The sequence below is a fragment of the Podarcis muralis genome, chromosome 2, assembly GCF_964188315.1.
Source record: "Podarcis muralis chromosome 2, rPodMur119.hap1.1, whole genome shotgun sequence".
NCBI classification, from domain to species: domain Eukaryota; kingdom Metazoa; phylum Chordata; class Lepidosauria; order Squamata; family Lacertidae; genus Podarcis; species Podarcis muralis.
The window spans coordinates 108,198,412-108,223,772 of record NC_135656.1 but is presented as its reverse complement, the minus strand read 5'-3'; the positions used below and the strand labels follow the sequence as shown (position 1 = coordinate 108,223,772).

General features: G+C 44.6%; 1 protein-coding gene across 1 annotated transcript in view; it reads right to left on the bottom strand.

The window, feature by feature from the left end:
• The window catches only part of LOC144325911 (uncharacterized), a 77,345-nt gene that overhangs the window by 48,501 nt on the left and 3,483 nt on the right, over positions 1 to 25,361 (bottom strand). The window contains exon 2 of the mRNA XM_077920816.1: positions 11,458 to 12,504. Within this exon, the coding sequence (XP_077776942.1) occupies positions 11,458 to 12,504 (1,047 nt within the window). The remainder of the gene's footprint in view (positions 1 to 11,457; positions 12,505 to 25,361) is intronic.

Genomic DNA, 25,361 nt, shown 5'->3' with positions numbered 1-25,361 from the left:
GGAACCAGGCCTTCTCACTGGTGGCACCCGCCCTGTGGAACACCCTGCATCGGATGTCAAGGAAATAAACAACTATCTGACATTTAGAAGACAACTGAAGGCAGTCCTGTTTAGGGAACTTTTTAATGATTGACGATTTTATGTATTTTTTTATTTTTTGTTGGAAGCCGCCCAGAGTGGCTGGGGAAATCCAGCCGGATGGTTGGGGTATAAATATTAATATTAATAATAATAATAATAATAATAATAATAATAATAATAATAATATTTCATCTTTAACAAAATTAGATGCTGCAAAAGAAGAGATTCATGAAGAAGTTAATGCTTTAAGCCAAACATATCCTGAAGATGTGGACATGAACCTTGTTGGAGAACTCAACCATTTTCATCAATACATTAAAAAGTCAAAGCCATGAACATGATAATGTGACACATCAGGATCTGTACCAAGTAATATTCATGGATCACTGCCTTGTCATGGCAAAGGGGCTTCAATAACTCAGAGACACTATGAGCTATGCCGTGCAGGGCCACCCAAGACAGACAGGTCAAAGTGGAGAGTTTTGACTAAATGTGATCCACCTGGAGCAGGAACCAGCAAGCCACGCCAGTATCTCTGCCGAGAAAACTCCATGGTTGTATAAAAGTTATGACACTGGAAGATGAACCACTCAGGTCAGAAGGCATCCAATATGCTACTGAGGAAGAGCGGAGGACAAGTACAAGTAGATTCAGAGCTGATGAAGCAGCTGGGCCAAAGCCGAAAGGTCGCTCACTTGCGGGTGTGCCTGGAAGTGAAAGGAAAGTCCAATGCTGCAAAGAAAAATATTGCATAGGAACCTGGAATATAAGATCTATGAACCATGGTAAGCTGGATGTGGTCAAAAATGAGATGGCAAGAATAAATATTGACATCCTGGGCATCAGTGAACTAAAATGGTTGGGAATGGAGATCTGCTCAAGAAAATTGGAGATATGAAAGGAACATTTTGTGCAAAAATTACCATAATAAAGGACAAAAGTGGTAAGGACCTAACAGAAGCAGAAGACATCAAGAAGAGGTGGCAAGAATACACAGAGGAATTATACCAGAAAGATATGGATGGCTCGTACACTCCAGGTAGTGTGGTTGCTGACCTTGAGCCAGACATCCTGGAGAGTGAAGTCAAATGGTCCTTAGAAAGCACTGCTAATAACAAGGCCAGTGGAAGTGATGACATTCCAGCGGAACTATTTAAAATCTTAAAAGATGATATTGTTAAGGTGCTACACTCAATATGCCAGCAAGTTTGGAAAACTCAGCAGTGGCCAGAGGATCAGAGAAGATCAGTCTAGAACGCAATGCCAAAGAAGGGCAGCGCCAAAGAATGCTCCAACTACCGCACAATTGCGCTCATTTCACACGCTAGAAAGGTTATGCTTAAAATTCTACAAAGCAGGCTTAAGCAGTATGCAGACTAAAAACTCCCAGAAGTACAAGCTGGATTTTGGAGGGGCAGAGGAACCACAGACCAAATTGCAAACATGCGCTGGATTAGGGAGAAAGCTAGAGAGTTCCAGAAAAACATCTACTTCTGCTTCATTGACTACGCAAAAGCCTTTGACTGTGTGGACCACAGCAAACTATGGCAAGTTCTTAAAGAAATGGGAGTGCCTGACCACCTCATCTGTCTCCTGAGAAATCTCTATGCGGGAGAAGAAGCAACAGTTAGAACTGGATATGGAACAACCGATTGGCTCAAAATTGGGAAAGGAGTACGACAAGGCTGTATATTGTCTCCTTGCTTATTTAACTTATATGCAGAGGACGAGATGGTTGGACAGTGCTCTCAAAGCTACTAACATGAGTTTGACCAAATTGCAGGAGGCAGTGGAAAACAGGAGTGCCTGGCGTGCTCTGGTCCATGGGGTCACAAAGAGTCCGACACGACTAAGTGACTAAAGAACAACAACAATGTCCAATCAGCATTCTCCAATGTAGAAGCAATTCTGAGAATGTTCCTTTGAATGATGATTGCAAATTGCCATTTGTAAAGATACATTTCACAGCTGAAGAAGATAAAAAATGAATTCGGAACAACAATGTCTCAAGATAAATTATGTTACTTCAGCCTCATGTACATAGAATGTGAGAAGCTATGCAGTTTATCATTTGATGATATCATCAGTGACTTTGCTTTGGCAAAGGCAAGAAAGTATTGTAATTTAGATCATGTTTGTGTACTGTTTGTATACACAGTACACAATGAATCATGATAAAATTATACAGTTGAATGGGTATTGGGGAGATGCAGTAATACAATTACCGTATTTTTCGCTCTATAACACGCAGATTTTTTCTCCTAAAAAGGAAGGGGAAATGTCTGTGCGTGTTATTGAGCGAATGTGTGGTCCCTGGAGCCAAATGGCACGAGGGGAGGCAAAAAAAATCAGGCAAAAATCAAATTGCGTTTCTCGGAGAAGGGAAACCTGAAAAGAGGAAGCGGCTGCTTTCCTGCATTCTGCCTCAGGGTCTTACTGCCCACCCACCTCTGTTTCCTTGCTGTGTTTGCTCAAACGGAACAAAGAGCAGGGAAAGCCCCTCCCCTCCAGGCAAGCAGAGGGGAAAGCAGAGTGTCGTCTCTGTGCTCCGGTGCTGCTGAAAACATGCAGGAGGGGAGAGAGAGAGAGAGAGAGAGAGAGAGAGAGAGAGAGAGAGAGAGAGCTGGCTGGCTTGGGTGGGTAGGTGAGGGAAAACTTTTGCCTTCCTTTCCTCCCTCCCGTTATATCCCTCTCCTGCATTCTTAGCCAGCTGCTTCTCTGCACACCCCTCTCCCGCTCCTTGTCCCTTCTGTGTTTTTCCCTCCCTCCCCACTTAAAATGTGGTTAAAAAGCATGGATCCACATGGATCCTCAGGATCTTTGCATTGGGTCACCCCAAATTCACCATCAGATCACATAGCATGTCCATGGCTACAGCCTGCCCCCCAAAAATCACGCACCCACTGTTGCCTGGGGCTGCAATGGTGCAAAAATGTGGTTACAAAGCATGGATCTACATGGATCCTCAGGATCTTTGCACTGGGTCAGCCCAAATTCACCATCAGAGCACATAGCATGTCCATGGCTACAGCCTGCCCCCCAAAAATCACCCACCCACTGTTGCCTGGGACTGCAATGGTGCAAAAACGTGGTTACAAAGCATGGATCCACAGGGATTCTCTGGATTTTTGCATTGGGTCACCCCAAATTCACCATCAGATCACATGTCTGTGGCCACAGCATGAAGCACAAAAATGATACAGCCACTGTTTCATTCAGAATGTTTTTTCCCTTGTTTTCCTCCTCTAAAAACGATGTGCATGTTATGGTCAGGTGCGTGTTATAGAGCGAGATATACGGTAGTCCTGTAAAATACTTTTTACGTACAGGTGTGTATAGTATTGCTATTATTTGTAATGCGACATATTACTAGAAATACTGTCTTTTACACTCACTAAGTGTAACAGGGTACAAAGGTCTGCTGTGCCAATGAAGTATGTGGACTATTATGGTAATATTGATACTTATATAAAAAAATCCATTGTATTTACTACAATTGCATTGTACAGGCTATAACAATTAATTTCATATTAATAAAGCTATTTGTTATTAGTAGTTGTCTGCACTGTATATTTACACCTATTATAATTTCAAGTTATAGCAAGTTTCTAGGACTAGATAATGATTCTTTGTAACCTGCGTTTCTAAAGGAACTTTTGTTATTGCCATATGCCAATGTGTTTGCATTATTAAGTTTGTTATGAATAACAAAATCATTTTAAGTTAGAGCTTAATAATTATTTCACTATTAATATACTTCGTAATTGTATTTCATTATTAATATATTTCTCAACTGTATTTCAGTTCAACAAGTATGTGCAAATTTTTTTAGATACCGATTAGGTTCATAAATTACCATACAACCTACATTCAACACAAAAAAACAGCGACAATTTGTTGTTGACAAAAGACAGCTGGACATATAAAGGGCCCCATGACCTCCAGTAGCTTAGGGCCTCATCAAACCTCAATCCGGCCCTGCCCCCACTACTTTATGCAAGGAGTGCAAGGAACAAAGAGCTGCTTTGGAGAAGGCCTCCCCCCTTCCTTCTTCCTGCCAGGCCCCGCCCCTGCCTTTGTTTTCCTCTCCATCTTTTCCTCTTTCTCCCTCTGCCATCCAGCAATCCATGTCCCCATCTCCTCTACAAAACGGAAGACTTGGATGTTTTTGGTGTTTCTTATTTTGTTGGAAGCCGCACAGATTGGCTGGGGAAACCAAAAAAATGGGCTAGTGAAACCCAGAAAATAATAATTGGTATTATTATTATATTTATTAGTTTTATTATTTTTATTATTATTTTATTGCGAGCCTGCCCAGCAATGCCCAAACCTCTCCCCTTTCCCGCCTCATTCCCTGCAACTTCCTTTGCACCAGATCTGGGCAGGAGGAAGCTTTTCTCTTTGCACAGAGGAAACCCCCCCCTCCACCTTCAAGGCCCCATTAAGAGAAACAGCTCCCTTTCCTCCCTTCTCTTCTTCTCCCCGTCCCGGGGCTTCTCATCCTGGACCCCCACCCCTTGCCAAGCCCCTTCCCTCCTTCCACGCCGCTGTCTTTGCACTCACCCGAAATCCTGGCGATGGTGGCAGCGACCCTGGGCAGCGGGGCCGGGAATGGGAGGCAGGATATTTCCGGGGGCGGGATAATTGCAGTACCCAGCCAATGGGGAGAGGAGGGAGGGAACCTGGGCTTCGAGAATAGGGAACAGATGCTCCTTGCTTTAAGGGTTAAAGCCAGAGAGTGGAAGCTGCTGGGAGAGGGGCTGCTGCTCGATACTGACTTGGGAAAGGGGGCGCGGCTTAATTAGAACAGCTGACCGTCATGCACTGACTTCCGTCATGCACTGTCCTTGTCCTGCAAGGAATCCCGTGAGTGCAAAGCGGTGGGTCAAGTGTGGGGGTATTGCAGCTCCTTCATCCTGGTTACAAATAAGAGACATGGCCTCTCCCTGAAGGTTCTCTCTCTCTCAGACACACACACACACACACACACACAGAGAGAGAGAGAGAGAGACACGTTCCTCTGCATGCACACACAGAAGCGACGGGTGGGGTGGGGGGGTTGCTGCTGATTCAGCCTCTTTGCAAAGAAGAGACGGGGGCCTCTCTCTGAAGGTACGCTCTTTCTCACTCACTCACATACCCTTCCGCACGAAGAGCCCTGTAGTTTGATCAATCCCATCTAGTCCCGCACCCTGTTAGAATCATAGAATCGTTGAGATGGAAGGGGACCCTGAGAGTCATCTAGTCCAACCCCCTGCAATGCAGGAATCTCAGCACTGTCTCCTCATGGTGGCCAAGCCTGCAAGGAGGATGGGAGCTCCAGAGCATCTCTCCCCTCCAGCGGCTTCCGGGAACTGCTATTCAATTAAGCATAAGAATAATATGATAACAACATTATTTATACCCGCTCATCTGGCTGGGTTTCCCCAGCCACTATGGGAGCTCCCAACAGAATATTTTTTAAAAACCAATGAAGCATCAAACATTAAAAGCTTCTCCATACAGGGCTGCCTTCAGCTGTCTTATAAAGAAGCAGGATCAGGAAGTTCTTAATGTCTGATAATAAAACTAAAAATAATAATAATGATAAATTTTATTTATACCCCGCCCTCCCTGGCCAGAGCCGGGCAACACCAGTAAAATTGCAGTAAAAACATAATGGGGGGGGGACCAATTAAAAATACAGATAAAAATGCAATTTAAAATGCAGCCTCATTTTAAAAGTAGCCCATAAATCAAAACCATAAGGGGAGGGAAACATAAAGGTCAGACTAAGTCCAAACCAAAGGCCGGGTGGAACAGCTCTGTCTTGCAGGCCCTGCGGAAAGATGTCAAGTTCCGCAGCACCCTAGTCTCTTGTGGCAGAGCGTTCCACCAAGTTGGGGCCAGTACTGAAAAGGCCCTGGCCCTAGTTGAGACCAATCTAACCACCTTGAGACCCAGGACCTCCAAAATGTTGTCATTTGCGGACCTTAAGCTCCTCCGCAGGGCATACCAGGAGAGGCGGTCCCATAGGTAAGTGGGTCCTAGGCCGCATAGGGTTTTAAAGGTCAAAACCAGCACCTTAAACCTGACCCTGTACTCCACCGGGAGCCAGTGCATTTGGTAAAGCACTGGAGCCTAGCCACGGCATTCTGCACCCGCTGGAGTTTCTGGGTCAGCTTCAAGGGCAGCCCCACATAGAGCGAGTTACAATAATCAAGCCTGGAGGTGACCGTTGCATGGATCACTGTGGCCAGATCAGGGCGAGAAAGGTAAGGGACCAACTGCTTTAATACGGTGGAGATGGAAAAACGCCACCTTTGGTGTGGCTGCAACCTGTGCCTCTATGGAAAGGGAGGCATCAAAGGTTACACCCAAGCTCTTGACAGAAGGCGCTGGCACTAATTGAGCCCCCGCAAGAGATGGGAGTTGGGCCCCCAATCCCATGTTGTCCCGACCCAACCAGAAGACCTCTGTCTTCGAAGGATTTAACTTCAACCGGCTCCCACGCAGCCATCCAGCCACAGCTTCCAAGCATCTGGTCAGTGTGTCCGATGCCAAGTCAGGGCGGCCGTCCATCAACAGATAAAGCTCGGTGTCATCAGCATATTGATGACAATCCAGCCCAAAGCTCCGGACAATCTGGGCAAGGGGGCACATAAAATATATTAAAAAGCATCAGGGAAAGGATTCCTCCCTGTGGGACTCCACACACCAAGGAGTACCGCAGTGACAACTCCCTCCCTAGCACCACCCTCTGTCCCCGACCTGAGCTAAAGGAGAGCAGCCATTGTCGGACTGTGCTCTGAATCCCTACGTCGGCAAGGCGGTGATCCAAAGGTTCGTGATTGATCATGTCAAAGGCTGCTGACAGATGTAAGAGAATCAGCAGTCCCGACCCGCCTCAATCCAGCTGTCTATGGAGATAATCTGTTAGGGCAACCAAAGCTGTCTCGGTCCTGTAACCAGGGTGAAAGACGGACTGAAATGGGTCCAGAGCCTATGTTTCATCCAGAAACCTACCAAGCTGTTCGGCAACTGCTCTCTCAATTACCTTACACAGGTATGGAAGATTCAATTGTTGTTGTTTAGTCATTTAGTCGTGTCCGACTCTTCGTGACCCCATGGACCAGAGCACGCCAGGCACTCCTGTCTTCCACTGCCTCCCGCAGTTTGGTCAGGCTCATGTTTGTAGCTTCGAGAACACTATCCATCCATCTCATCCTCTGTCGTCCCCTTCTCCTTGTGCCCTCCATCTTTCCCAACATCAGGGTCTTTTCCAGGGAGTCTTCTCTTCTCATGAGGTGGCCAAAGTATTGGAGCCTCAACTTCACTATCTGTCCTTCCAGTGAGCACTCAGGTCTGATTTCCTTAAGAATGGATGCGTTTGATCTTCTTGCAGTCCATGGGACTCTCAAGAGTCTTCTCCAGCACCATAATTCAAAAGCATCAATTCTTCGGCGATCAGCCTTCTTTATGCTCCAGCTCTCACTTCTATACATCACTACTGGGAAAACCATGGCTTTAACTATACGGACCTTTGTTGGTAAGGTGATGTCTTTACTTTTTAAGATGTTGTCTAGATTTGCCATCGCCTTTCTCCCAAGGAGCAGGCGTCTTTTAATTTCGTGACTGCTGTCACCATCTGCAGTGATCATGGAGCCCAAGAAAATAAAATCTCTCACTGCCTCCATTTCTTCCCCTTCTATTTGCCAGGAGGTGATGGGACCAGTGGCCATGATCTTTGTTTTTTTGATGTTGAGCTTCAGACCATATTTTGCGCTCTCCTCTTTCACCCTCATTAAAAGGTTCTTTAATTCCTCCTCACTTTCTGCCATCAAGGTTGTCTCATCTGCATATCTGAGGTTGTTGATATTTCTTCCGGCGATCTTAATTCCGGTTTGGGATTCATCCAACCCAGCCTTTCGCATGATGAATTCTGCATATAAGTTAAATAAGCAGGGGGACAATATACAGCCTTGTCGTACTCCTTTCCCAATTCTGAACCAATCAGTTGTTCCATATCCAGTTCTAACTGTAGCTTCTTGTCCCACATAGAGATTTCTCAGGAGACAGATGAGGTGATCAGGCACTCCCATTTCTTTAAGAACTTGCCATAGTTTGCTGTGGTTAACACAGTCAAAGGCTTTTGCATAGTCAATGAAGCAGAAGTAGATGTCTTTCTGGAACTCTCTAGCTTTCTCCATAATCCAGCGCATGTTTGCAATTTGGTCTCTGGTTCCTCTGCCTCTTCTAAATCAAGTCTTTAACCATGGCAACCCTTAAAACCCTTATTTCCCTCAGAGTTACAATTCACCAAGTTCTCTGTGATAAGGAATAGATAGTGAAGCCACTCTACGTATTATATCTCTGAGAGGGGAACAGGGAGTCTCCTCTCAGCAAACTACAGCTCCCAGAATGCTTTGGGGGAAGCCATGACTGACTGAAGGGGTACTAGAGTGATTTAAATGTGGTGTGGATGTGGCCCTCGAGGGAGAAGGCAAGCAATCAGGAGGTAAGTGGGAACACAATGGAGCCCACGGGGGCCATTTTGCTCAGCAGCCTCCAGTGCCATTGTGTTCCTCCCAGGGCAACACAGCACTCGTCCCCACTGCCTGCCTTCTGAGATGTGGGGCCATTCCCAAGGGCAGCTTGTGACACAGCGTTGTAGGGCAAGGCTGTTTCAAGGGAAGGTGGGAAAATGCATTTCTGCCGCATAGCAGCCTGGATAATTTGTGGAGTGGGCTGTGAGTTTTTTCCCGTTTTCTCTTCAGCGGTGTCTCCCAAATACATTTCTGTTCCAAGCAAGCAATCAGAATTCATTACCCGTCCTCTTGCAGACAAGGCCTTGAGAAAGATTCTTGTCAAGATGGCAGTCTGGCAGTGGATTACCTGCCACTCAGATCCATATATACCTCCATGGGGTTAACTCGCCCCCGCCCATCAGAAATAATGAGAAAAAAATCATGATAATTTATGTGATCTTTGAATCAAATACATTTACAGGCAAAAGCAGGCTGTGGGGGCCAGGGGTTGATTCTAGGATTAAGTCTCCTGGGTCTACCTAGCAATGGTTGATCTTTGCCTTAATTTGTAACTCAATGCCTGGAACATCCCACTGGCATTTCGTTTTAAATGCTGATAATGTTTTATTGCAGATTTTTTATTATTATTTCGGTATCTCATTGTTAACAAAGTATTTTTATACATATGAAGAGCAGATCTTGGATTGACAAAATTATGGTTTGTAAAGTAAAAAGATTTTTAAAAAAGGTTTTGTTTATCTCTGTTCTGAAATCTGCTTTTAAAGTAAAGTGTGTCAATATATTTGGGTTTGTTTATAAAGCAGAAGTGACCAGCTGCTCCTGGAAGCTAAAAATGAGCTCTATATCAACAAAAGTTTTACCTATAATTATTCATAATGAAAAGTTGTAAGAAACGTGAGCTTTTCCACCCTTGAGCTTTTGAACTACAACCCCCATCAACCTTGGCCATACAGGCTGAGGTTTATGGGTGTTGTTGCCCAACATCTGAGCAACCCCATGTTGGATATCCCTGCTCGAAACTTTTTTTATTTAATTTCTATTCCACTTTATATTTTCAAGAAAAACCTCAAAGCGGTTCACAGCATATTAAATCAATAAAACATAAATAAAACAACCTGAAAAATGTGAAATATAGAATATACAGTCAAAGCAACATAACAGAAAACAAAAATATTATCTTAAAGATTTCAAAATAAAACAGTACAAAGGTTGACGACAGAATTCATATTTAACATAGTAGAGCTGGGTGAGTCTGGGCCCCACCCCTTTGGCCAGGTGGAAAAGACCTTGCAGGGAGTGGTGGACTTTACACCTCACAGCCGGGCGATGTTCCTCCGGCCTCATGAGCAGCCTCTTTAATGGGACCCAAGTGTGTTTAAGGTTGCAATTAACTTAATCTTCCCTAGATCTACTTTCAGCAGAAGCATGTGCCACTCCCACTGCCCATCTTCAAACTCAGAGTAGCAAGCACATGTATCCTGTAGGTGCGCTTGGCTCTTCCTGTTCAGCGTCACTAAAACTCTCCTCCCCCCACCCCCTCTCACGAAACGACAGCCTCCTTTTAAGCACCCTGACAGTTATTTGCTATTCCTCCACCATTGCTCTCACAGTGCATGTGCAATACACACGCTTCGCTCTAGGGCCTCCTGAAGCATCTTACGCGTCAAGACAAAGGGACGCTCTCCTGCCAAATGCACGCTCACTGATTACAGGCGTGTACTCGGGAGAAACACGAACTAGCCTTGCATGGAAAAAGCATCCCCTCTACTTCTCTACCCTTCTCTCCCCCTCCCCCCTGGCCTAGTCCCACACTTTCTCCCCTAAACCAAAACCTAACCAGGGACCCAGCTGAGGAGAGCTGCACCGAGGCATTTGTGGGAAAATCCCCCTCCCAGGATTCTTCCCGGGAGCAGGAGGACTGTATAGATTTGGAAAAGTGATTTGAAGAGGAACATAGTTCAGAAGGCAGAAGCTGGGAAATACTGGATGGGGAACAGCTTGCAGAAGAAACTCTGGAGGGGGGGAGAGTTAACAGATTCACTGTCTCTGGAAAGCATCCATCCGCTCTCCCCAAGGTCAAGGAGAGCAGCGAAAGTGGCAGGAGAGAAAACACAGAGGGAACTAGCTCAGATTACGAGACGCAGAAGTGGCAGGGGTGACTAGGGATGTGAGGGACTGGACCTCTTCATTGGGAGCACCGCCATTCCTAGAAGACGGGTTCTTTGTCCCCTTGCTGGGATCATTAAAGTTTCTAACTGGTAAGAAGACTCCTTTTCCTTTGTTCTGCTTATCTACGACCAAGGGGAAGGAAGGCAATTCCCTGAAGCCTGAAAGATGCTGATCCACAAGACAAGGGCAGCGCATCATTTTGGCAGTGATGGGTGGAGTCAAAACTCAACAGATTCATCACACGCCTTAAGCATTCCAGATTCACACTCTCCCCCTGGATAATCTAGCAACAACTTGCAACTTCTTTTGTACATCAAGTATATGTGACCTTCATTACTTTAATACATATATATGTGTATACAAATTTAAATACAAACACAAAAACATCACACGGGTTCCATGTATTTAAAATTGATTTCTACCTTTATGAGTTTCTTGATGTAAATTAAATAGTGAACATTGAGTGCAACGTTGCATACATTTATATGGTTTTTCACCTGTGTAAATTTGCTTAGGAATATTAAGGTCTCCACTCTGTCTTAAGCTCTTTCCACATTCCCTACATCTGTGGTTTCCCCCCCTGTGTGGGTTAGCTGATGTTTCCTAAGGCCTCCACTTTGACTAAAGCTCTTTCCACACTCCATACAATTAAATGGTTTCTCCGTGTGAGTTCGTTGATGTATTCTAAGGTCTCCACTACGACTGAAGCTCTTTCCACATTCCATGCATTTAAATGATTTCTCCCCCGTGTGAGTTGGGTGATGTATTCTAAGGGCTCCACTTTGACTGAAGCTCTTTCCACATTCAATGCATTTAAATGGCTTCTCCCCTGTGTGAGTTCGTTGGTGTGTTCTAAGGTTTCCACTTTGACTGAAGCTCTTTCCACATTCAAGACATTTAAATGGTTTATGCCCCGTGTGAGTTTGTTGATGTATTCTAAGTTTTCCACTTTGACTGAAGCTCTTTCCACATTCAATACATTGAAACGGTTTCTCCCCCGTGTGAGTACGTTGATGTATTCTAAGGGCTCCACTATGACTGAAGCTCTTTTCACATTCAATACATTTAAATAGTTTCTCCCCCATGTGAATTTGTTGATGTATTCTAAGTGTCCCACTTTGACTGAAGCTCTTTCCACATTCAATACATTTAAATGGTTTCTCCCCTGTGTGAGTTCGTTGGTGTATTCTAAGGTGACCACTACGACTGCAGCTCTTTCCACATTCGAGACATTTAAACCGTTTCTCTCCCGTGTGAGTTTGTTGATGTATTCTAAGGTCTCCACTACGACTGAAACTCTTTCCACATTCAATACATTTAAATGGTTTCTCCCCTGTGTGAGTTTGTAGATGTATTCTAAGGTTTCCACTTTGACTGAAGCTCTTTCCACATTCAATGCATTTAAATGGTTTCTCCCCTGTGTGAGTTCGTTGATGTATTCTAAGGTCTCCGTTTTGACCAAAGCTCTTTCCACATTCAATGCATTTAAATGGTTTCTCCCCCGTGTGAGTTCGTTGATGTATTCTAAGTTTACCACTTTGAGTGAAGCTCTTTCCGCACTCCATGCATTCAAACGGTTTCTCCCCCGTGTTAATTCGTTGGTGTATCATCATTTTTCCACAGTGACTAAAGCACATTCCACATTCCCTGCATTTAAATGGCCTCTCTGCTCTTTCCACTGATTTCGCAGACCTCTCCGTAGAATCCTGACCATCATCTTCCTCACCTGTTTGGGGCAGGGAGAGAATCCTGTTAGACTTTTAGGAAAGACAATAAATGAACTGAACACACGTCAATCCCCATGTGCACCTTCTCTTATTTTCACTCCCTCTCCATTTTCAACTGTCTCCATATTCCAAATTTTTAGGAATGCAGATGAGATAATGGCTAGAGAAACCCATGATCACTCCATTCACACTTAAGAAAGCACCATCATTTTATAGTAGAGATCTACGGTGGAACTGGCTTATAAGACACATCTCTGTCTTTTTCTTTTTCAAGTGAGGAAATGATCACAGGCTCCAATAGCAGTCTCTCCTATGAGTAAGAAGTAAAACTGAAGTGTTCTTATACCACATGTAAGTGTAAAATCATTGCAATATATTAGAACCTAAACAAAGCCTTCTGCATCAGGCAAAGACCCACCTAGTCCAGCATCCTGTTTTCACAGTGGCCAAGCAGAAGCCTGTGGGAAACCAGCAAGCAAGATTTCAGCCCAAGAGCCCTCTGCCCTCCTCTGCTTTCCAGAAACTAGTATTAAGAAGCATTATTGCCTAGGACTACGAGGGCAGAGCACAGACACCAGCCTAACCCATTTTTTCAAGATATCCAAGTTGCTGGCCGTCACTGTCTCTTGTGGGATGGAAGACCATAGATTAACTATGCTTCTGTTTATTCATCTTCTGCAGCCCATAAAGGCTCATAAATGTATTATGGCTTAAGCTTTTGTGAGCTACAGTCTGACATTGTGGAATCTTGACTAGGAAAGCTGGTGCCACTATAAACCCGTGAGTCTTTTTGTCGGGTTTTTGTACTTATTTTGAACTTAAGTCTTAATCTGCAAAGGACTGCTTTGAATACATGGGTTGCCCTTGAATGGAGAAGAAGAAAGCACCTTGCTCGCATCTGGATCCCCTGGGAGAGGCGGTGGATCCAGGGATTGTGAATGAACAAGACCTCTCCCTTCCGTGCGGTGGGAGTGGGTGGGTTAAAAGTGGGGGAGAGACCTCCCCCTCCTGTCCTTTTGGGAAATAGGAGCTTTTGCCGTGAGTAAACAACTTAGATGGCAAGTTCTCAAGAGAAGCACTTTGGAGCCCTGCTTGCTCATGCTATCTGTGTGTGCATGTGTGTCTTTGGACCTAGAAGACAACATACACTAGTGGTCAAAATTGTGGAAACCTTGGAGAAGGTGTTTTTCTGGGGTTTGATCGCTCATAATACCCCCCTTTTTGGGAGTAATACCATAAAATTATATATCAACGGAAAGATATAGTGGTACTTCAGGTTACAGACGCTTCAGGTTACAGACTCCGCTAACCCAGAAATAGTACCTCGGGTTAAGAACTTTGCTTCAGAATGAGAACAGAAATTGTGCTCTGGCGGCACGGCGGCAGCAGGAGGCCCCATTAGCTAAAGTGGTGCTTCAGGTTAAGAACAGTTTCAGGTTAAGAACAGACCACTGTAATTTAAAGTACCACTGTAATTTAAAGTAGAATGTAATACAACAACTTTTAGGAAGGATTGCAACATAAATAAGCAGGACATTTGTCAATGTGTTATGTGATTGCAATCAAGTTGGTTGTGGATTTTTTTGTTCTTTCAGTTAGTGAACTTGTAAAATGTAATAAAATACAATAAATGTCACAAAGAGTTGACTTTGTGATTGCGGGCTTCCGGGCTGGATCATGGAGGAAATGGTGGCGCCCAGGGCTTTGTCTGAGTAAGACAGAGCCCTTAGGCGGATTTCAGGCCACCGAGGAGAGGTTTAGGGGCTAAAAAAAGCCCCCCGCACAAAACTCTGCAGAAGAGTGGGGCTGCAACGGGGTCCAGCTGAGCCCCAGGTCTCCCGTCAAACCGGCTCCCGCAGTTGCATCAGCAGCGGGTGGGGGAGGGGAAGACGGTCGAGGCGGATCTTCTGTTATAAGGTAAAAGAAAAAGAAGCTTTTGGAGAGGAATTTAAAAATTTGGACTTAAATTCAATTTGAACTTCAAAGTGAGAAGTATTAAAAATGGAAGCCGTACTTCTGCTATTCAGGGGAGAACCCTGCAGAGACGTTTTGTGAATAAGATGGAATGAGATGAAAGCCCCCAAAAATCTACATTACAGCCTCTGAGTGAAAGCAAATGTATTTTTAACCCTAAAATTCCTGCTTTGCTGAAAGAACAGGATTTGTAAATAGTTGCCTGTCAGTTTTGACAAGCTCTGCAATTTGAATATCCAACAACTTGGAAATTTTTGAGACATCCACCAAAGTCTGGCAGGATTAGACCCTGTGTAGCTGGAGGGGTGATAAAAAAGGAAAGTGGCCAACATATAGAGATTTGTTAATAGAAGAGGAGAAAGGTTTGAAATTTAAAAGTTATGAAAACTTGAAAGGTACTTTACAAAGTTGGTTGCATCACAGACAGAATAATGAGCAATTTAAAGAAGATAATAAAAGGGGGTTCAGCTATACTATCTCAAACTTTCAAAAGGAAATTGTGGAGGGAAATACCAAATTATTGAAGAGAGCATATAACATTTTGCTATATGGAGAGACTTTAGATGAGAAGGTAAAATCGGCCCAAATAAAATGGGCTCCGGATGTTGGGCTTAATATACAGTTGGAGGAATGGGAAAATTTATGAAAACAAATGTAAAGTTTACAGATTGTATATCATTAAGAGAAAATTACAGTGGTACCTTGGGTTAAGTACTTAATTCATTCCAGCGGTCCGTTCTTAACCAGAAACTGTTCTTAACCTGACGCAGCACTTCAGCTAATGGGGCCTCCTGCTGCTGCTGCGCCGCCGGAGCACGATTTCTGTTCTCATCCTGAAGCAAAGTTCTTAACCTAAGGTACTATTTCTGGGTTAGCAGAGTCTGTAACCTGAAGCATATGTAACCTGAGGTACCACTGTATTTGAAAATGATATATAGATGGTATATCACACTGGAAAAACTGCAAAAATGTATAAAACAGGATCCAAGATATGTTGGAGATGTAAAGAGAAAGATGGTACTTTTTTCATTTATAGTGGGAATGCAAGAAGGTTAAAGAATACTGGGAAATGATATATAATGAACTGAAAAAAATGTTGAAAAAACCCTTTGTTTAAAAACCAGACTCTTTCCTGCTTCTAATTTTAGATCATGATACATGAGAGGGAAATTGGATATAGTTTATGTATGCGACAACAGCAACAAGAATTTTATTAGCACAAGTATGGAAAACAGAAAACGCCAACAAAGGAAGCAGTGCAAGCCAAGCTTATGGACTACGTGGAACTGGCTAAGCTGACAGAGAGAATACATGAGAGAGACAACATCAATTAAAAAAAAAAGTGGGAACCATTTATAAACTATAGAAAAAGACAGTATAAAGATATGGACTCTTTGGCAGGTTTTGACAACTATATAAGAAGCAAAATCAGCAGAGTATAGAATTTGTTTAATAAATCAATACGAAAATATGGGGGAAGCCAAAGAGGAGGGAGGGAAGAAATACGGATATAGAAATTGTTCAATTAAGATTTGTGGAAATTTGTTGTTATAATTTGAAAATTCAATAAAAATATTTTTTTAAAAAATGTGTTTTGCGATTGCTATCAAGTTGGTTGAGGTTTTTTTCATGTAGTGAGCTTGTAAAACGTAATAAAATTAAATAAATGGCGCAAAGAGCTGACTGGTCACCTAGAAAGGGATGTAAAATAGTACTATTAAGTGAACAAGGCTACAGTTCTGAAGATATTAGAAGAAAAATTGGCAGGAACTTAACCAAAGGGGGCATTTCTAAATTTTGGAAGAGGTATAAGGAGACACAGTCGCTACAAAATCAGACTGGGCTAAACCCATGTTAACTGGGCAGCAGAACAATGGGACAGTGTTATTTGGAGTAACGAGACCAAAATCTCACTTGGTAGTGATGGCATGAAATACGTGAGGAGAATCGGAGAAGATTTACATCCTATTTACATTGCACCTTCCGTGTAACACCCAGTCAGTGCTATGATCTGGGGCTGTATGACAGCAAGAGGTGTGGACAGAATTTGTGTCATTAATGGGAAAGTAAATGCCCCAAAATACATAGCCCAGACCTTAACTCAAATCAAAAATCTATGGAGCCGACTAAAGAAACTTGTTAGTCAGAAGCAACCCAGCAATAAAACCCAATTAATAAGGGAAATAATTTAATCTTAGTTTCACATTATTACAGCTGCAGAACTAAAAAGCTTACCTTACTCCATGGAAGGCTAAAGGTTACCCAGCTAAGTATTAACTGACACGGTGAGAATTTTTGTATATCTCTTTTATTGTATGTGTTTCACGTTTCTTCTTTATGACTGCTGTTGTAATAAATAATCCTTCATAAAAGTTATTGCATTACGTTTTTCATTAAATTATATCTCCATTGATATATAATTTTATGGTATTACTCAAAAAAAAAGTGGTGTTAGGAGCCATCAAACCTCAGAAATACACTTTTCCAAAAGGTTTCCACAATTTTGACCACTAGTGTACATATTTACATCACGTGATTACTTAAAGAGGGCATTTCTTTAAAATCAAAGGCCATTTCCACAAAATGGAAGACTTCTGAAGGCAGCCCTTTACAGGGAAGTATTCAGTGTTTTCAGTGTTTTTTATTTTGTTGGAAGCCTTCCAGAGTGACCGAGGAACCCAGTCAGGTGGGCAGGGTGCAAGTAATGATTTATTTATTTATTATTATTATTATTATTATTATTATTATTATTATTATTATTCCCTCCTTAGCCTGACCTGCTATGCATACTAATCAGAGACTCTGTCCCAACCACCCCCTTGAGCACAACAGGGCTTCCTATTTTTACTGCTATTCTTTACATTTCTATACTGCCCTTCCTCCGAAGATCACAGGGCAGCTTACAATAAAAAATCAGAGTTGAACAGCACAGTAAGAAATAAAAACGACAACCGCCCCCTTACACAACCACAAATGCAGGTGTGAAGGCCATAGATTGTTTAATGAGCCCAATGCCTGGGAGAAGAGGAATGCTTTCGCCTGGTGTCTAAAGAGAAGGAAGGACGGAAGGAAGGAAGGAAGGAAGGCTCTACATTGAGGTTCACTTCCGAGGGTCTTCTGCCAGTTCCCTCCCTGCAAGAAGCGAGGTTACAGGGAACCAGGCAAAGGGCCTTCTCGGAGGTGGCGCCCTTCCTTCCAATTTCAAATAAATAAACAACTATCTGACTTTTAGAAGACATCTAGAGGCAGCCCTGTATTGGGAAGCTTTTAACGTTTGATGTTTTATTATGGTTTATCTATGTTGTAAGCCGCACTGGAAACCCAGCCTGGATGGGCAGGTATTATTATTATTATTATTATTATTAACCTGCCCAGCAATGCCCAAGCCTCTCCCATTTCCCGCCTCCTTCCCTGCAACTCCCTTTGCACCAGATCCGTGCAGGAGGAAGCTTCTCTCTTTCCACAACGGAACCCCCCCCCCAATCCACCTTCAAGGCCCCCATTAAAAAGAGCAGCTCCCTTTCCTCCCTTCTCTTCTTCTCCCCGTCCCGGGGCTTCTCATCCTGGACCCCCCACCCCTTGCCAAGCCCCTTCCCTCCTTCCCCGTCGCTGGCTTTGCACTCACCCAAAATCCTGGCAGCGGCGGCAGCAGATGCAGCGACCCTGGGCAGCGGGGGCGGGAATAGGAGCCCCCGCCTGGGAGGCAAGGAGGGACCCCGCTTAATTAGGAGGCTTAATTAGGACGAAGCAGCCCCCTTCCCTCCCTCCTTTGCAAGCCTCGATTTTATCTCCGCTGATGAAGCCGGAAGTCAGGTGACTCTGGCGAGGAAGGAGAAGTTTCTCCCCCCCCCCCCCAGCCTCTTTCCTTTCCTTTCCTTTGATAACTGGGGGAAGGAAAACCTTGCAGGACCAGCCAATGGGGAGACGAGGGAGGGAAGCTGGGCTTCCAGTACAGGGAACATCAGCTACTGTGGACCTCGCCCTCTTGCAAGAACGTGTTGTAATCAATAAACTCTTCACTGCCTCACCCATTTGGTTCAGATTGTATTTCAAGGAGGGATCAAGGGTCTCATGACCCACTCTTACAATGTAGGAAGCAGCTTACAGCAAAAAAAGCCTAATAACTCTTCTGGGTAAATGAATAAATTATTTTAATAAATATCTAAATGGAGAGCATATTTTACATTCTCATGTTCATGCAAACATGGTTCCACTCCAACCTCACTTAGTCCCCACTTCCACCTCAGCAAAGTGTTCTTTATACAGAAATCTCCTGAAAAGAAGTCTCTCTATTTACATTATAGGGAGGGACCACTCTCTGACTGGCTTATTGCACCTTCATAACACCCTGTGTCTTTTGCAGTGTCCTGTATTCTCCTCACAGATACACAGAAACAGGGAACAGTGACAAGCAGCAGCAGCAGCAGCAAGACAGACACGCTCTCAAAGAATACCTCCCATTCGACCACTCCGGGGGGTGGGGGGACGACGACCATGTACTTTAGATCAGTGTTTCCCAACCGGTGTTCCACGGCACACTAGTGTGCCGCGGAACGTTGCCTTGTGTTCCGTGGGAGGGAGGCGGGCGACTCGGGCGGCGAGAGGCGGGGCGGCGGCGGCGAGCACACGCGGGGCGGCGAGCGAGCTCCCTCCCACATCCCATCGCTGCTCGCTTCGGCCGGCCTACTGGAGGAAGGCGCGAAAACCTCGCGCATGCGCAGGCCTTCCGCCTGCGACAGCCCAGTAGGCCGGCCGAAGCGAGCGGCGATGGGATGTGGGAGGGAGCTCGCTCGCCGCCCCGCGTGTGCTCGCCGCCCAACTCGCCCGCCTCCCTCCCACGGCACACCAGCCTACCTCCGTGTGCCTTTGCCCAAAAAAGGTTGGGAAACACTGCTTTAGATGCCTGCCAAATGTACACTACGGATGTGAAAGCAATATTCTTCACAGGAAATACTGAGGAAAAGTGGAAGGCAGTTTTAATTTGTAAGGAGAGAGGGGAAGTTATTTGCTTTGCTTTCAGTCCTGACAAATAAAGCAATAAATTGGGGGGGGACAATCAACACTGCCAGTAGTACCTGTATGCCACTATATACACAAGAACTCTGTAGCAATGAATCCACTAGCAAATGGGAGGGGGGTGATGGTGATAAACAAATCTAAACAGCATCTCAAGTGCTGAGATCCCATCAAAGGGAAGGGAAATGTGCACAAGCCCTACAGCTGTAATAACATCTTTCTGAACGTCTTTATTTTTTCATACTATATCCATAGTTCCCTCAACCATTCCTTTACTCCAACTCCCATTAGCCCCTACTGGCGTGGCCAATGGCCAGGAATGACAGAAGTCACAGCCTAGCATAGTTCAGTGGGATGTGGGCAGGCCTTAGGTTTGCATGCTCTTGCGCAACTGTCAGTTTGGAAGCTTCCACTGTTTTTCAGACCAAGGGCCAGATTCCCTCCCGGATCGCCTTCCAGGGGCCACATGCCAGGGCTGGGCAGGGTGAGAGAGGAAAAGGTGGGTCAAACAAGGAGCGCAACTTTTGCCTTTCTAGAGGAAGTTATATCTGATACACACACAACTATCTGCCTTCTACCAAAGAGGGAGGAGGCATTGTCAAGAGTTGAAAGGTACATCCCGGCTGGCTGAGGGGCGAAGCAGAGCCATGGATTCAGAGCAGTGAATTCAGAGGACCACAGACCACATGTGCATTTGGCCCCCCGGGTCTGAAGTTCTCCACCCTTGGCACATTAACACCATGTGCAAACCAGGTAAGTGTAAAGAGTGCCGTTTCAACCCAACCGTGGTGTATATTTTATACAGGAATCAGTTGCGGCAGCAGACATGCAGCCTCACACCTCTAGACCTGGCTTGGCATCAGAGATGAGGTTGGCAACCAAGATTTAGAAAGCCGAGGCATCTCTGTCCTTCAAGGGCACTATACCACTTTGAACAGTCATGGCTTCCCCCAAAGAATTCTGGGAGCTGTAGTTCGTTAAGGTTGCTTTAATTTGTGGAATGGGCTGTGAGGGTTTTTTGCTTTTTGCCTCTTCAGCACAGTGTCTTCCAAATACATTTCTGTTCCAAGCAAGCCATCAGAATTCATTGCCCATCCTCTTGCTTCTGTTGCGTTAATTCAAAGCATTCTTAATTCCAAGGCCTACCTGGGCTGAAGAAGACAAGGCCTTGAGAACGGTTCTGGTCAAGATGGCCGTCCAGCAGTGGACCACCTGCCTCTCAAACCCAAATATATCTCCATACTTTGGTTGCCTTTAAACTCGCCTCCGCCCATCAGAATTAATGTCAAAAAATATGATTTATATGATCTTTGAATCAAATACATTTACAGGCAAAAGCGGGCTGTGGGGGGGGGGGGGGCAGGGGTTCATTCTAGGATTATGTCTCCAGGCTCTACCTAGCAATGGTTGATCTTTGCCTTCATTTGTAACTCAATGCCTTGAACAACCACTAGCATTTATTTTTAAATACTGATAATGCTTTTATTGTAACTTTTTTTCTGTACCCCCTTGCTAACAAAGTATTTTTATTCACATGAAAAGCAAATCTTGGATTGAGAAGATAATGGTTTGTAAAGTAAAAAAAAAAAGGTATGTGGTTTTTTTTAAGAAAAATTATGTTTGTATCTGTTCTGAAATTTGGTTTTAATGTAAAGTGTTTCAATATATTTGGGTTTGTTTATAAAGCAGAAGTGACCAGCTGCTCCCAGAAGCTAAAAATGAGTTCTGTATCAACAAAAGTTTTATCTAAAATTATTCATGATGACAAGTTGTAAGAAACATGAGATTTTAAACCCCTGAGCTTTTGAAATACAACTCCCATCAACCTTGGCCGTACGGGCTGAGGCTTATAAGAGTCGTTGCCCAACATGTGAGCAACCCCATGTTGGATATCCCTGCTCTATACTTTATTGTTATTTATTTCATTTCTATACTGCTTTATATTTTTAAGAAAAACCTCAAAGCGGTTTACAGCATATTAAATCAATAAAACATAAATAAAACAATTTGAAAAGAGTGAAATACAGTGGTGCCTTGGGTTAAGAACTTAATTGGTTCTGGAGGTCCATTCTTAACCTGAAACTGTTCTTAACTTGAGGTACCACCTTAGCTAATGGGGCCTTCCGCTGCCGCCGTGCAATTTCCGTTCTCATCCTGAGGTAAAGTTCTCAACCCGAGGTACTACCTCCAGGTTAGTGGAGTTTGTAACCTGAAGTGTTTGTCACCCGAGGTGTTTTTATCCCAACTTACTACTGTATAGAGTATACATTCAAAGCAACATAACAGAAAACTAAAATATTACCTTAAAAGATTTTAAAGTAAAACATTACAAAGGAGGTCAACTACAGAATACAAATTTAACATAGTAGGGCTGGGTGACTCTGGGTCCCGCCCCCTAGGCCAGGTGGGAAAGGCCTTGCAGGGAGTGGCCTTCACGCCTCTCAGCCGGGTGATGTTCCTCCGGCCTCATGAGGATCCTCTCTAATGGGACCCAAGTGTGTTTAGGCTTGCAATTAACTTAATCTTCCCTAGATCTGCTTTTAGCAGAAGCATGTGCCACTTCCTTTTTTTTTTTTTTAATAATATTTATTAAAAATTTTCAAATATAACAGAAAAAGAAAAACATCCAAATTTAAAACCTTATTTTCATTAGCATCTTTCCAGGACTTCCCCTCCCCTCCCCCTCTTGTATTCCAATTCTTTCAAATAAATTCAACAAATTCTTACCCCAAGTTTTAAACTTCTTATCATTGACCCAATTTAAAAATATTTTCCCATCCCCTAAAATCAACCTGTTCCCTTCCACGAGTTCCCCTCTTTAATACAGATTTGAATAAAAAAATAAAAAAAGGAATAAATTGGAATTTAACACGCTTTGGATTCCAAATTTCCCTCCCCCCTTTCCCGGTTGCGTTCCCAATGTCCATCAATGTCTACTGTCGTTCTGGAGCTCCCACATCTAAGCCATAGTCCTTCACCAGTCCGCTTTGTCGTCTTTTAAATAGTCTTTGTCGTCTTTTGGTCATCTTTAATTTTGAATGTCCAATCTTGGAAGGAGTCTGTCTCAAAAAGGTCCATTTTTTCCATCCAGATCTTTATATTTAAGAGTAAAACCTCCAATTTTATTCCTTTAGATCTTTCAAATCTGGATGTCCCAAATGTTCCCACTTCCACCTTTGTCCAGTTCTTGTTATTCTTGTTGTTCTTGTTGATCTCTCTCCTCCTCCCCCCCCCCCCCGTTCTTCTGCACAAATGTTCTAATTCCAAAAGCTTCTAATTCCTCTACAGAGGCTTTGTTATTCAGGAACAAAACATTACGTCAAGTCCCTTCCATTCTTCAATAGATAAATCTATTGTCTCCTTTAGTGTATAGACCTCTGTAGACAAAATAGTGTTCCACTTCTGCAGTTTCCCAGGAGATAAAAAGTCCTATTCAAATTCCATAGCAACAATACTTGTAGTGTCCCACAGCTCCTCTAGAGGGATTATAGTAACTCAGTTTCCTTCCAGATCACACCCAACAGTCAAAGTAACTTGTTATTCCTTGTTTTAAACAATTTATATCCAATTTGTAACAAATGTAACCGGCAAAGTCCTCGTAACAAAGTTCTCTTTTTGTTCTTCCACTTTGACAGCTCCTTTGACAGCTGTCAAAACCTCTATTTCTCCTCTCCCGGCGCTCTCACGGATCGCTCCCGGGGTTTCCGGGGGGGGGGGTTGCATTTTAATTCACATTCCACTTTTCTCCTCCAGCCCAATCTTATACTTTTCCATCGCGAAATTGATAACTTTATCCAAATAAGGTTGCGCTCGATCTTAGTTGTCAAATCCTTTGCTTTAACTCCTCTACAACAGGGGGGAGGCTGACTTCCTTTTTGCACCTCCCCCGCTCGCTCCAGATTTAAAAAAAAAAAATCCCCCCTTTTTAATCCGAGTTCCAATTACTCACGGATTATTCTTTTAAGTCCAAATTTTCAATGGAAGAAGTCAGCGCTCTCCGTCGAATGGCATGCGGCTTCGCTCGGCAGGGGAAGCGGAGGACTCATAGCACCACCCCCCCGTCACCCGCTCCGCAGCCTTTAAAAAGGCTCCTTCGCGGGTCGGGGGGGCAAACGGTGCCCGCCGAGTCACCATGCCCATGGGTTTCAGCGCCCATGGTTTTTGAGGGTCCCCGCGTCGCCGGCGCGGTAGAACCCAGCCCCTGCCGAGCAGGCTCCCTCCGGAGCTCGGAGGGAGTCCGCCATTCGGCGATGGCGCCAACCCAGAAGTGAAACATGTGCCACTTCCACTGCCCATCTTTAAAGTCAGAGTAGCAATCTGGGGACACGTTTTTTTAAAAAAAAGAGAAAAGAGGTTATTTTTAAAAAGCTATTTTTAAAGAAAAATTAAGAAGTAATCTCTTCTGTGGTCTCCTCTGTCGTGCAGCCTTCCTCTGGGCCCTGGCCTGCTTTCTTGGAGTGGAGTAGGCTCAGGTCGGACCTGGGTTCGGTCATGTGTCCTTGCCCTCCCAGTGCTCTCCTCCCTCTGCTCCTCAGCGGCAGCAGTGGCATGGCAAGGTCGGGGATCCCCTCTTTTTTATCCTTCCTCTTTCTCTTCCTTCTCCTTCTTCTCCCTGCCTTGTCTCCAGGGTTTTCCTGGCCCCGGAGCGCTGCTGGGCAGTTGGCCAGGTGCTCTCGCTCCTGGCTTGATTTGGGTCGTGGGGGGGTGTCGGTGGTTTCCCCAGGTCCTCCTCAGCAGTGGAAGCGTCAGCGACAGTCTCAGCACCCTGGAGCCAGCCTGGTAGCGCAGTTGACTCTGGCTGGCTTCAGGAGCTGCTGCTGCCATGGCGCCCGCCATTTTGCCTTGCCAGAAGTCTCCATATGATGTGTCTTGTGCCGATGAAACAATCATGCAACATTCATTCCCTACTAATAAATGTACAACACTTAAAATATAAACCCGGGGACATTAAATGATATCCAGGGACATTCCAGGGGCGGATTTTGTCCGGGGACAGATTTGTAAATCCGGGGACTTTCTCCGGGAAATGGGGACGTCTGGTAACCATAGTTCAAGGTTGCAATTAACTTAATCTTCCCTACCCCAGATCTGCTTTTAGCAGAAGCATGTGCCACTTCCACTGCCTAGCTTCAAAGTCAGAGTAGCAACCACATGTATCCTATAAGCACGCTTGGCTCTTTCTGTTTGGCGTTGCTAAGGCTCTCCTCCCCCCGCCCCCTCTCATGAAACAACAGCCTCCTTTTAAGCACCCCGACAGGTATTTACATTCCCCCCACCATTGCTCTCATGGCACATGTGCGATACAGGCGCTTCACTCTAATGCCTCCTGAAGCATCTTACGCTCTGAGACAAAGGGGCGCTCTCCTGCTAAAAGCACACACGCTGATTACAGGCGTGTACTCAGGAGAAACAAGAACCAGCCTTGCGCAGAAAAAGAAGCATCCCTTGTAATTCTCTACCCTTATTCCCCCCCACCCCTGGCCTAGACCCAGGCCCACACTTTCTCCCCTAAACCAAAATCTAACTGCAATCTCCAGCGATGGTGCTGAGGAGAGCTGCACTGAGGCACAATGGTGGGAGACCAATCCCCCTGAATCTACAGCAGGACTGTATAGATTTGGAACAGTGGTTTGCAGAGGAACATAGTTCAGAAGGCAGAAGCTGGGAAATACTGGATGGGGAACAGCTTGAAGAAAAAACACTAGGGGAGAGAGAGGTAACTGATTCACTGTCTCTGTAAAGCATCCCTCCGCTTTCCCCAAGGTCAGAGAGAGCTGCAAAAGTGGCAGGACAGAAAGCACAGAGGGTGCAAGCCCAGGTTACAAGATGCAGAAGTGACATGGGGGACTAGGGATGTGAGGGGGTG